The sequence below is a fragment of the Molossus molossus genome, unplaced genomic scaffold (genome assembly GCF_014108415.1).
Source record: "Molossus molossus isolate mMolMol1 unplaced genomic scaffold, mMolMol1.p scaffold_m16_p_28, whole genome shotgun sequence".
In the NCBI taxonomy this organism is placed as follows: Eukaryota; Metazoa; Chordata; class Mammalia; order Chiroptera; family Molossidae; genus Molossus; species Molossus molossus.
This window is the reverse complement of record NW_023425364.1, coordinates 1,707,817-1,720,452: the sequence shown is the minus strand read 5'-3', so window position 1 is coordinate 1,720,452 and position 12,636 is coordinate 1,707,817. Positions and strand designations below refer to the sequence as shown.

The 12,636-nt window shown below is 53.1% G+C and overlaps 1 protein-coding gene across 2 annotated transcripts in view; it reads right to left on the bottom strand.

The window, feature by feature from the left end:
• Nucleotides 1-350: 350 nt before the first annotated feature.
• Nucleotides 351-12,636, bottom strand: part of DHRS7B (dehydrogenase/reductase 7B) — a 63,290-nt gene continuing 51,004 nt past the window's right edge. For both annotated transcript variants that reach the window (XM_036278438.1, XM_036278439.1), the window contains exons 4-8: nucleotides 8,370-8,586; nucleotides 7,781-7,873; nucleotides 3,457-3,609; nucleotides 1,328-1,564; nucleotides 351-742 (exon numbers count right to left, since the gene is read on the bottom strand). In XM_036278438.1, coding sequence (XP_036134331.1) covers nucleotides 1,359-1,564; nucleotides 3,457-3,609; nucleotides 7,781-7,873; nucleotides 8,370-8,586 — 669 coding nt within the window. In that variant the 3' untranslated portion in view covers nucleotides 351-742; nucleotides 1,328-1,358. The remainder of the gene's footprint in view (nucleotides 743-1,327; nucleotides 1,565-3,456; nucleotides 3,610-7,780; nucleotides 7,874-8,369; nucleotides 8,587-12,636) is intronic.

Sequence of the window (12,636 nt, the reverse complement as noted above, 5' to 3'; positions counted from 1 at the left end):
TCGGTCGCCAGGTCTAACCCACTCCCCGTCTTCCCACAGTCAGGGAACCTGAGAACCTTGAACACCCAAACCACAGTGGGCTTTGGCCATTTTATTTAGGGAGTAGCTGCTTAAACACAAGCCCCCAGGTCCACAAGAGGAGACCATGGAGGAAACAGTGCTATGAGATTTGTTGTGGTTCATCCTCACCAAGGATATTTTTCCATTGATTTTTAGATAGAGTGGGAGGGAGGGAGGGCGGGTGAGAGACACATCGATTGGTTGCCTCCCACATGACCATGACCAGGGCCAGGGATTGAACCTGCAACCCAGGTACGTGCCCTTGACTGGAATTGAACCCGCGACTCATTGGTCCGCAGGCCGATGCTCTGACTGCTGAGTCACCCTGACCAGGGCCCCACCGTGTACTTTAGTAAGTCAGAAGGGGGACACGGGCACCCTCTGTGCCACCCGACTGGCAGTGACAGGGCAGTTCCCACAGGAGGCAGGTGCTGCTCCGGAGAGAACCCTCGCACCTGACCGGCTTCCGAGTCTCATGTCCAGGGTACCAGGGATTCGGGGGGACGCTCCTTCCCCAGCAGCTGCTTCTTCTCAGGAAACCCATCTCCTGCTTGGAGTGGCGCCTGGTCCCACTGGGAAGCGGGAATTCTTCCCGGCACCAATGCCAGTGTCCCCTGGGTTGTATCGAATGATGGACCACGTGTTGGCTCACTTGCTGTGCTGGGTGAGAGGCTGCAGGACCCTGGGGACATGAGCGGCGACATTCAAACCAGAGCCTTCCGCCCGGCCGGCGTGGCTCAGTGGCTGAGCGTGGGCCCTGCACCAAGAGGTCACTGGTTCGATTCCTGCTCAGAGCACATGCCCAGGTTATGGGCCCGATCCCCAGAGGGGGGCGTGCAGGAGGCGGCCAGTCGATGTTCTCTCTCATCGATGTTTCTCTGTCTCTCCCTCTCCCTTCCTCTCTCTCTAAAGTCAATAAAGGAAAAACAACTTCAATAGAGCAGAGCCTCTCCCTTTAGTGCTGGAAGTGGACGCTGCCAACACAGTGGGCAAGTGGTCTTGGGTGCTCAGACATGGAAACAGGGAGGTAAAGGTGACGTCAGGACGTCTGCAACTTAACAATGGAAGCGCTTCCCAGGAGCTGGCGGAGGCCGCAGCCGCAGGAGGCACGCTGTGCTGGGCCTGAGGACTGACTTGTGCTGCTCCAGCCACTCATCACGTGGTCTTCGCATGGAAACCCAGCTCCACATTTATTACCCAAGGACCACTGCTTCCCATTCTCCTCCAGCCAGGGGTCTGCAGGGGAAGTGCATCTCCATCCTCCCACCTGTGAGGCAAACACCCAGTTCCGTGTGGCACTAGGAGTGCTTGGGTTTCTGCTCCTTTCTGGCCCGGGAGGCCATGAGGCGGAAGAAGAGCCCGGGAGCCAGAGTTCGCAGGTAAATGGCCAAGGAAGGCAATAGGCCGGCCAGAATCACGTCCTCCTTTTTCTTCCCCACAGCGGCCAGAACATCTCGGGCCACCTCCACAGGCATTCGGCCCTGGGCGGTGGTCTTGTCCATAACTAAAAGAAACGAGAAACACGTGAGCTCGGAAGCAGACGCCCCTCTCCCAGGTTGAGCGGCGTGGCCCATCGTCCGGCTGGCTCGCCAGATTTCCCATCGTGTAGCTCCCCGCGGTCGGCCAGGAGGCAGGAGGGCACCACCACCTCACCTGTCCTGCACTCAGTGTGTGTGAGCGGGGTAAAGACGTGGGTGGACGGGGAGCCAGGGAGATGGGCCAGTCAGCGCTCACAGCTGGTCTACACAGAGATGGGGCCCAGTCCAGATGGGGTCGCAGAGTCAGCCCCTCACACCACAGCCGAGGAGGCGCTTCCTGGCCTTAGGGCTTTTGCCTTTTGAAACCACCACTGACTAAGGAAGTAGAGCCATGGATTCACTTGGGTGACCTCGCCTGAGGTCTGCCCGCCAGAGCTGGGAGAGGGCTGGGAGAGGGCTGTGACCCCACCTGTACCCCGCGCTCACCGAAGTGGATGCGCAGTGGTGAGTCAGAAGCAGGCCCAGTTCCCTGGGTGGTGTCGAGTGGATGTGGAACAGGAAGGAATCCCTGGTTTGTCTGGGTGTTAGAGGGAGCTGTGGGGACTTTCGGAGGGTTAGGCTGGTTAACAGTAACTGGTGCTGCTTCTTTCCTGGTAATCTGACAACTTGGCCAACAAAGCAGGGCCAGAGAGGCCACGTCAGACCATCAGAAACCATTCGCAAGTGGTCCAGACTGCCTGAGCTGCCCACTGGCCCCTCAGACCCTCAGAGACCATTCGCAAGTGGTCCAGACTGCCTGAGCTGCCCACTGGCCCCTCAGACCCTCAGAGACCATTCGCAAGTGGTCCAGACTGCCTGAGCTGCCCACTGGCCCCTCAGACCATCAGAGACCATTCGCAAGTGGTCCAGACTGCCTGAGCTGCCCACTGGCCCCTCAGACCCTCAGAGACCATTCGCAAGTGGTCCAGACTGCCTGAGCTGCCCACTGGCCCCTCAGACCCTCAGAGACCATTCGCAAGTGGTCCAGACTGCCTGAGCTGCCCACTGGCTCCTGCTGTCATTGTTTTTGTTAATGCAGACAAATGGGAGATTTCTAGTGGTTGCTTAATTTTAAATGCCCAGAGGGAGTTTTTAAAAAGATTCTTCTAAGGATAAGTAATATAAATACGATTCCCTCTGGGTCGATGCCTCTGCCTGGTTCCTAGGGACTCGCCTCCTGAGAGCAGCGGCCACCCAGGGCACGGGCAGTCCTGGTTCAGGTCTGGTTGGGGTAGGGTGCAGGGCCAGGAGGAGGCCCAAGATACCACATCCAGGGAGGCAGCACTCAGCACAAAGCAGGCCCGGGCCAAGCTCGGGAACGCAAAGCTGCCACAGCAGTAGCACCCATGGGCCAACCTACCCAAGAGGCAGAAACCACTTGGTCTCTGCCTGCCCTGAGCCTGCATCCGGGGCCAGGCAGCGGGGCCCACTAGTGGTGACCGCAGGTCAGCACAGCTCTGGCTGCGGAAAGAGGGTGAGTCTGAGAGGTGCCCCAGCCTCACCCCAGGAGACAGCTTGTTGCTCGGAGTACCCTGAAATCATTTCTCTCTCAAGCAGAGTGGGTAGGGAACCTCCTGGGTCAAGCACAACCCATAGTTTCCTTGAGGTTTATTCATGCTAACTTCACTTTAATTCACTGAGAATGGGTTCGGCGAAGTCTGGCAGCTTTTCAGCTTGGGGACTCCCTCGCCAGCCCCCCAAGTCCTGTTCTGGTAGCTGCAAAGGGATGGTTCAAGGTAAATGATTATTCTCTGGTATATATAACCAACACCCATATATAAGTGTTTTCATTTTAAAATTATATTCAACTAAGAGCCCAATGTCTCACTGTGACCAACCAGCAGCTTTTTGTACAAGAGAAGAGAAACCGGGGCCTCACCTCCATATCTGGACCCGTCGGCAGTGACGGCATTTATAGAGAGGTTGGTGTGGATGTAGCCGGGGCTGATCACAGTCACCTTGACTGCATACTGCTCCATCTCGGCGCGCAGACAGTCAAAGAATGCCTGGGTTGCGTGTTTGGAGGCTGCGTCTGCAAAGATTGGTGGCCAGAGACAGGTGAGTGAGCTGGTGGGGTCGTGGCCTGGGATAAGACCACATATTCACCCCACTGACTCTCATTTAGAAAACTGGCTATGATTTAAGATGATGAAACCACAATATTATAGCAATGTTCTCTCCTAATTTAGAGAAGAAGAGTATGCCATTGTTATTGGGAACACCCTGAAGTATTTCAGAGGAAAAGAGTAACATGTCTCCAACTTCTTCAAATGGTTCAGTAAGGAACGTGGTAAATGTCATGCACACACACTTGCGTGCACATGCACACACATACCTACCCACGCACATACACATGCACACACCCGTACACATGTATGCACACATGCATGCAAGCACACACCCATGCGCATCTGCCCATGCACGCGCACACATGCACAGAGCACGGTGAAGCAATGTGGTGAGACCTCAGCACGGGGTCTGCACGAAGGGTGCAGTGGGAGTTCTCTGTGCTGCTCCTGCACCTATTCTATAAGCCAGAAATGATTCCACTTTAAAAGGAAAAAACCCCAGAGCTGGCCGGTTTGACTCAGTGGTTAGAGCGTCGGCCTGCAGTCCCAAGAGACCCGGATTCGGTTCCCGCTAAGGGCATGTACCTCAGTTGCAGTTTGTCCCCGGCCCTGGTTGGGTCATGCGGGTGGCAGCCACTCAATGTGTCCCTTTCACGTCAATGTTTCTCTCTCTTCCTCTCCCTCCCTCCCACTCTATCTGAACAAAAAAATGGAAAAATGTCCTCGGATGAGGATTAAATAAATAAATAAACAAACAAATGGAAAAAAAAAACCCAAAACAAAAACAAAAAAAATGTTTCTTAAACCTCACCCAAGGATATTTTTCCATTTATCTTCAGATGGAGTGGGAAGGAGGGAGAGGGAGACAAGGGGAGAAAGAGACACTGATGTCAGATGGACACATCGACTGGCTGCCTCCTGCACGACCTGACCAGAGTGGGGAATGAACCACAACCAAGGTATATGCCCTTGGCCGGAACTGAACCTGAGACTCACTGGTCCTCGGGCTGACACTCCAACCACTGAGCCAAACTGGCCAGGGCCCAAAACAAAAATTTTTTTTAAGTCCCCAACTTAATGCCTAATAGGTAAAGTATTCAAATTATACAGAGGATATAAAGAAAAAAGTAAAAGTCCTCTGCCTTCCAATTTCCTTCTTCAGAGGTAACCAGTGCTAATGGTCTCTCAGGATTTATTCTTTAAAAGCCCTATGTGCATGTATGTAATCTGACATATAAGGAATTGTTCACAGAAATAAGCTCGTGTTTTCATACTGCTGTTCCCGCCAGTAGCTTTCTTCACCTGGCGTCAGCAGGCTAGGCAGGCCCATCAGCGGACCGGCCCAAGCGGTCCCGGCTCCACCACAGGAGAGTGCTACCAGTGAGCGCTCCGCACGCGTGGAGCGTGGGCCTCCAGTCCAACCGGCTCTCTGTGTTCCTCCTGACAGACTCCGAGCGGGGCTCTCACCCGGTGACGCTCCCCACCCCGAGACATGGAGCCCTCTGTGCCTCAGGGAGGCTCCACGGCCAGGAAGGGGCCTGGGGGGGGGGGGCGCACGGCGACCCACAAGGACATTTGGGAAACACATGCGTGGCCACTGGAAATCACTTTCCCCCACGCAGGGTGCAAGATGTCCCCTCAGGAAAAGGGCACCCATCAGCCAATAAAACAGGAAGGGGAAGCGCAGGAAGTGCCACATGAGAAACCCGTGCCTGAACTTGCAGTGCGCCTTCCGGGCCAGCTTCTCTGGTTTGGGCCAAGCTGCTGGGGCTGGATGGGTAGTTCGGGGGTTGGGGGTGGGAGAACTGCTCCTATCAGCCAGGATTCCAGGAGTGCTGCCCAGGCCCAAGGACTGAGAAGAGGGAGTCATCCCAGGGGTCCCCAGAAGAGAGGCTGCACCCGCACAGTGAGCCCCCGAGCTCTCAGGTCTTCAGCCAGGCTGTGCTGCCTGAGCGTCACCGTGACGTCACAGGGCTCGGAGTTCCCCCGGCCAGTCTGTGTGGCCCTCAGGACAGCAGTGTGAAGAGACAGAGCACCCCGTCTCACAGCTGAGGAGTGGCTGCTCGAGGGCCCAGACCAACCACTGTGACTCACTTCAGTCACCGGCCAAGTGGAGAGCAAAACTCTGATTAAATCAAAGTCAAGTCTGGAAGCAATTTCGTACCAAGAACACAGTGTGCCCTTTATCCTGACTTACCTATCATGAACAGTTTGCCACATTTCCTTTATCACTTGTGATTTTACATACATACATTCACTCCCCAGCCACCTGAGCAGCCTGCCCTGTGCTGCTGGAGTTGAAACAAAAGTAACCACCAGAGACCCAACATGGATACAGTGCTGCACAATTTACAAAGGACTTTTCATCACCATTGTCTCCTTTTCTCAGAAAGGAAGCTGTCACCGAGTTACATACCTTGCCTGTGGACACACACCTCCAACCAACAGGCAGACAATAAGTTTCTGCTCCATTTCCAGTTCAGACAGGTGGCTACCCCATGTCACCTGGTAACCCGGTTGGGTGTCTGCTCCAGTCAAACTGCCCAAGCAGCTCTGCTCCCCCCACCCCTCTCCCCGGCCAAGCAGCTCTGCTCCCCCCACCTCACTTGCCAAGCAGCTCTGCTCCCTGGCCAAGCGGCTCTGCACCCCCCTCCTCTGCCAAGGTGGCTGAGCGGGGCTGAGTCTAGTGTTTGGAGGTGGGGAGAGCAGATGAGCCAGTTGTGAGAATTTACTTCCAGGTGAAGCAAAGAAAGGAGTTACTAGGACAGTTTGTGAAACTGCCTCTGAAAGCTTTTCACCTAAGAACACAGGCTGTCTGCTTGCTGGAGCTCCGGGACGGCAGGCGGATGAGGAGTGACACCTCGACACCCGGCACAGCCCCTCACACATGGAGGGGAGCATGTGAACCGAGAGTCAGTGTGGGGTTTTCATTATTTGGTTCTACCTATTTCCACTTTGGGGGACTTATCTCATCAGAACCCTCCCACAAGTGCCTAGACATACACATGTTTAAGGATGTCTGTGTAGTGCATCATTGTTAACGGTCAAAGACTGAAGGGAAAAAATCCTTAAGCCTGGCGCAGTGGTGGAGCGTCGACCCACACACCAAATAGTCACTGGATCGATTCCTGGTCAGGGCACATGCCCAGGTTGTGGGCCTGATCCCCATTGAGGGGCATGCAGGAGGCGGCCAATCAATGTTCTCTCTCATCGATGTTTCTAGCTCTCTCCCTCTCCCTTCATCTCTCTCTAAAGTCAATAAAGAAAATGGCTAAATAGCCCTGGCCGGTTTGGCTCAGCGGTTAGAGCGTTGGCCTGCGGTCTGGAGAGACCCGGGTTCGGTTCCCGCTAAGGGCGCGTACCTTGGTTGCAGTTTGTCCCCGGCCCTGGTTGGGTTGTGTGGGTGGCGACCACTCGATGTGTCCCTTTCACGGCGATGTTTCTCTCTCTCTCTCCCCCCCTCCCACTCTATCTGAACAAAATGTCCTCAGGTGAGGATTAAAAAAAAAAAAAAAAAAAAAAAGAAAATGGCTAAATAAATTACGTTGTATCCATTCAATGAATTACTATATATCACTTAAAAGGGTTAGATAAGTCCATATATGCTAATGTAGAAAGATATACTATCAAGTGAAATAAGCCACGATGTGACCGATTCCGTATGTGGGATCCCATGCAGAGAAAGCCCGAGGCTCACACCCAGTGATGGGAAGTGACAGGGCTGGGGCCAGCGGTGTTGGGTCACTGCCCCCACAGGCGTGCACCCTCCCCCCAAGAAGTGCCCGCCCCCACACAGGTGTGCCCCGCCCCCACAGGCATGCCCCGCCCCCCACCGTTGTGCCCCGCCCACACAGGCGTGCACTGCCCGCAGATCAGCTCCTCTTTCTAGGGGCCGCCAAGGTGGGGCTGCACCGTGTCCCTGTGCCGGTGAGGACTAGGGTGCGGCATGGTGGGGGCACCTGGACAAGGTCACACTTGGGGGTACGGAGCAGAGCTGGGACTTGAACGCAGTCTGCTCAGAACACACTCTGGTGAAGTTCCTTCATGTTCTGCAGTGTGTGAATCCTGGGTAGAAGTGCGGCATCTCTGCCGCCAGGAGGGACGAGCGATGGCACCTGGGGGGGGAGCACTCACATGCTGAGCGGAAGGGGACGCTGATCTTGCCCTGGACGCTGCTGATGGCGACCACGTGGCCCCGCCGCCTGGCGGTCATGGAGGGCAGGAGCGCTGAGGAGAGAGGGGCTTCAGAGGGGGGCTTTCCTTCCGGCGCTGCGCCCGGCGCCCAGGCCTCGCTGACCAGCCGTCATCGGAGCAAGGGAGGTGACGGGCCGGCCCGGATGGGGGGGGCCGTGTCCCTTGGAGCTGTGGGCCTCCTGTGGCCCGCAGACACCCCGCAGCCCGCAGGCGGAGGAGGGGAGGACACAGCGGCAGACAGCCCCTCCCTCTGGGAGCCCCTGCCTGGGGCGGACCTGGACCTGGGGGCAGACCCACCCGGGGATAACAGGCGATGCTCACACAGGACGCCGTCACCGAGGACATCTCGGTTTACGGCCAGAGAGCAGGTAGGAAAAACGCCAGAAGTGGGAGAAGCGAGCAGCGAGAGGCAAATCACGGCACCTTTTCCGGGCGGGGCAGGGTGAGGCCTGGATCCCCTAGCTAACAGGAACCGTGAAGTCAAGACCCAGCCTGTCGCTGTTCTTTTTCTTTCACCGAAGACTGTTACCTTTCGTTAGAGCCACTGGGCCAAAGTAGTTGGTCTGCATGACCCTCTGGTCCACGTCCAGGGCGGTGTCCAGGATGGCGCCGCGGTAGCTGACGCCCGCGTTGTTGATGAGCACGTCGACGCGGCCGAAGCGCTGCAGGATCTCAGCCGCCGCTGCTACCACGGTCCCCGTGTCGGCCAGGTCGAAAGTCACCGTGTGAGGCGTGTGTGTCTGCACCTGGTCAGGACAGAAACCACTTGCACACTGAGTGACAGGCCACGTCAGCCACGTGTCCCTGCCGTTCGGAGTCCTGGAGTACGCGCCGGGCATGAACCCACTGGTTGCAGCCCCCTCCTCCGAACCCACACCGGAGGCAGCCCTCCTCCGAAGACACTTGATTGGAGGGTCTCACCCATCTTTTTTTTTTTAATCTTTATTGTTGAATGTACAATGTATTACAGATGTTCCACATTTTCCCCCCATTGACCCCCTCCTCCCCACTCCCGCCTCCCTCCGGCCTTTCCCCACACTATTGTCTGTGTTCATTGGTTATGCATATAAGTTCTTTGGTTTATTTCTTTCCACCTCCCCAACCCCTTTCCCTTTGAGATTTGTCAGTCTAGTAACAAATTTGTACTTCTTAATCCCTTCACCTTTTTCACCCATTTCCCCAAACCCGCTCCCATCTGGCAACCAACAAAATGTTCTCTGTATCTATGAGAATGTTTCTGTTCTACCTGTTCATTTTGTTTGTAGATTCCATTGTTGATAGATATGTATTCATTGCCATTTTGTTTGTTCATATATTTTATCATTTACTTCAAAAAGGCCCTTCATCATTTCATATAATAACAGTTTGGTGGTGATGAACTCCTTTAACTTTTTCTTGTCTGGGAAAGTTTTTATATGGCCATCGATTCTAAATGACAGCTTTGCAGGATAGAGTAATTTTGGTTGTAGGTTCTTGCTTTTCATCACTCTGAATATTTCTTGCCACTCCCTTCTGGCCTGCAAAGTTTCTTTTGAGAAATCAGCTGACAGCCTAATGGGAACTCCCTTGTAGGTAACTAGCTGCCTTTCTCTTGCTGCTTTTAAGATTCTCTCTTTGTCTTGAACCTTTTGCATTTTGATGATGACGTGTCTTGGTGTGGGCCTCTTGGGGTTCATCTTGTTTGGGACTCTGTGCTTCCTGGACTTGTATGTCTGTTTCCTTCACCAAGTTAGGAAAGTTTTCTGCCATTATTGTTTCAAACAGGTTTTCGATTTCTTGTTCTCGCTCTTCTCCTTCCGGCACCCCCAAGATGCGAATGTGGGCACGCTTGAAGTTGTCCCAGAGGCTCCTTACACTATCCTCATTTCTTTGGATTCTTTTTTCTTTTTGCTGTTCTGATTGGGCATTTTTTGCTTCCTTATATTCCAAATCGATGGTTTGCTCCTTGGATTTATGTACTCTATTATTGAAGCTGTGTAAATTATTCTTTATTTCAGTTAATGCCTCCTTCAATTCTAATTGTGTATCCATGATTTCTAACTGGTCCTTTTTTATGCTCTTGAGGCCCTCCCTAAGTACACTGAGGTTCTCACTAAGTTCATTGAGCATCCTTATAAGCAGTATTTTGAAGTCAGCATCTGTTAGGTTGCTTATCACCATTTCACTTAGTTCTTTTCTTGGGGTTTTGTTCTGTTCTTTCATTTGGGACCTACTTCTTTGTCTCCTCATTTTGGCTGCCTCCCTGTGTTTGTTTCAGTGTATTACTTAATGAGAGGTATGGGGCTCGCTGAGACCAGATGCTGCTCGTTTGAAAGAATTTAGGAAAAACCTGAAGCAGGATCCAAGACAGGTCAATCCTATGGTTAAGCAAGTGGCAACAGCTTGGGTGGGCTTGAAAGTTGGGTGGGGCGGGGCCTCAGGGAGTCACCAGGGCGGGGCTACCAGTGTGAGCCAGGTTGCTGGAGTCCCAGATATGGCGACTGTCTGCGGCCCCCGGGAAGGGCTCAACAAAGGAACAAAGGCCTCTGACAGCACATTTGTCCCGGAGAAAGCCCCCTCTCCAGCCCTCGCACCAGTGCCAAACAGCTCAGTTCTTCCCTGTATGTCTCTGGCGCCCCTCGAGTTGCCTCCCCTCCGAACGTAGAGGGAGAGAGTCTGATAAGTCGGTCCCACCCATCTTGCTTGCAACTGACCTGGCAACTCTTCTCCTGAAGTTATTATTAGAGCCAGACAGTGACCTCCACAGGACAGGTCACACAGACAGGTGACGTGCAGATGACCACACAGTTGTCCCCACGCTCCCTGAGCCGCCTGGGCCAGCCCAGCTAGGTATCACAGCTCATCAGACAGAGGCCCTGTGAGAGGTACTGTCCTTCTCAGATTAAGTTGCTGTAATGTATTTGAAACATTCTTGATATGTCCCCTATGTGTCAGACACTGAGGACAGAGCAGTCGAGTGGGGACGGCAGCTACACTGTGAAGATGCACACTGTGAAGACGCACAGAGAAGTGTACGAGGCCAGAGGAACAAACAATTAGCAATGAATTACTTAACTGAGAGGGCTCCCCAAGGGAGTTTAAAGAGAAACCAAAGAGGGGAAACCAGAGAAGATGGCAGCGGAGGAAACGCAGGGACCCCTCCACCGGGACCACTGCAGACAGGAACTCTGAAGCGACTCTTTTGGGGTGGCTCAGGGAGCCAGGGTGGGCACGCAGACCTTGTCCCCCAGTCTGGGCGCTATTCTGACAGCACCTGTTGCTCCATCACCGAGGTGCAACCCGGGGGCAGGCTGCATTTTCCAATCACCAGACTGAAGGGGCTTCTGGTAGGTTCAAAGAACCCACATGTTTTTCTTTGGTATTAAAAATACAAATAAATCCCCTGAAAACATAGCAAGGAAGCAGAGATGGCTTCTTACTGACAAAGACTTTAAACAACTACCTTAAAAATCCTCACAGTATAAAGGAAAACATGGACAATGGCAGGAAATGGATGTATAAACAAAATCAAGATATTAATAAAGAAATAGAAGTATCTTCAATATTCTGGAACTCAAAAGTACAGCAACTGATTTGAGTTAGTAGAAGAGAGAATCAGTTAATCGATACATAGGACAATTGAAATGATCAAGTCAGAGAACAAAGAGCAAATAAGAAGAAACTGAACAAAGCTGAAGGGATGTGTGGGGCACCATCAAGTGGACCAATATGCATGTGGGAAAATGAGAAGAGAGAGAAAAAGGGGTAGAAAGAATCTCTCAGACCAGCCGGTTTGGCTCAGCGGTTAGAGAATTGGCCTGTGGTCCCGAGAGACCCAGGTTCGGTTCCCACTAAGGGCAGGTACCTCAGTTGCAGTTTGTCCCCGGCCCTGGTTGGTCTTGCGGGTGGCAACCACTTGATGTGTCCCTTTCACGTCGATGTTTCTCTCTCTCTCTCTCCCTCCCTCCCACTCTGTCTGAACAAAATATCGAAAATAAAACAGACTCTCAATAACACGCAGGATAGATTCAGAGACACACTAAACACATATTATAATGAAACTGTAAAAAAATAAAATAAAATTCTAAAAACAGCAAGACAGAAGATACACCCTTCCATGAGAAAGATCTTCTTAGCCCTGGTCAATGAGGCTCAGTTGGTTGGGTGTCATCCTAGGCAACCCAAGATTACCAGTTCAATTCACAGTCATGGCCATGCCTGGGTTACAGGCATGATCCCAGGTAGGGGAAGTGTAGCAGGCAGCCGAACAGTGTTTTACTTTCACATCAATGTTTCTATCTCTTTCACCCTCCCTTCTTTACTCTCTAAAAAGAAAATGGGAGACTTCCAGTCAAAATGGTGAGTAGGTAAACATGGTATCGCGTCCTCCCACAACCACATCAAAGTTACAACTAAACTACAGAAAAACCATCATTCAAAACTGCCTGAAATCAAGCTGAATGGAAGTCCTACAACTATGGATTAAAGCAGCAGCCACATCCAGACTAGTAGGAGGGGCGGAGGCAGATGGGCTGGTCTCACACCCACGTGTGGCGGATAAAATCAGAACACCTTGGCTGGGAAGGTCCTCCCTGAGGACTGAGGGGTCCCCGTCCCACACCAGGTGCCCCGCTCAGGATTCCAGTGCCAGGAAGAGAATCCCCATCACTTCTGGCTGGAAAAACCAGCAGAAACTGAGGCTCAGGGAGGCTGAGGCGGCTGGAGCCCCAGGCAGCTCCTTAAATGGCCCGCAAACGGACTTATCAGACTCACTCCATCTAAGCTTGGAGGGGAGGCAGCTTGAGGGGCACCAGAGA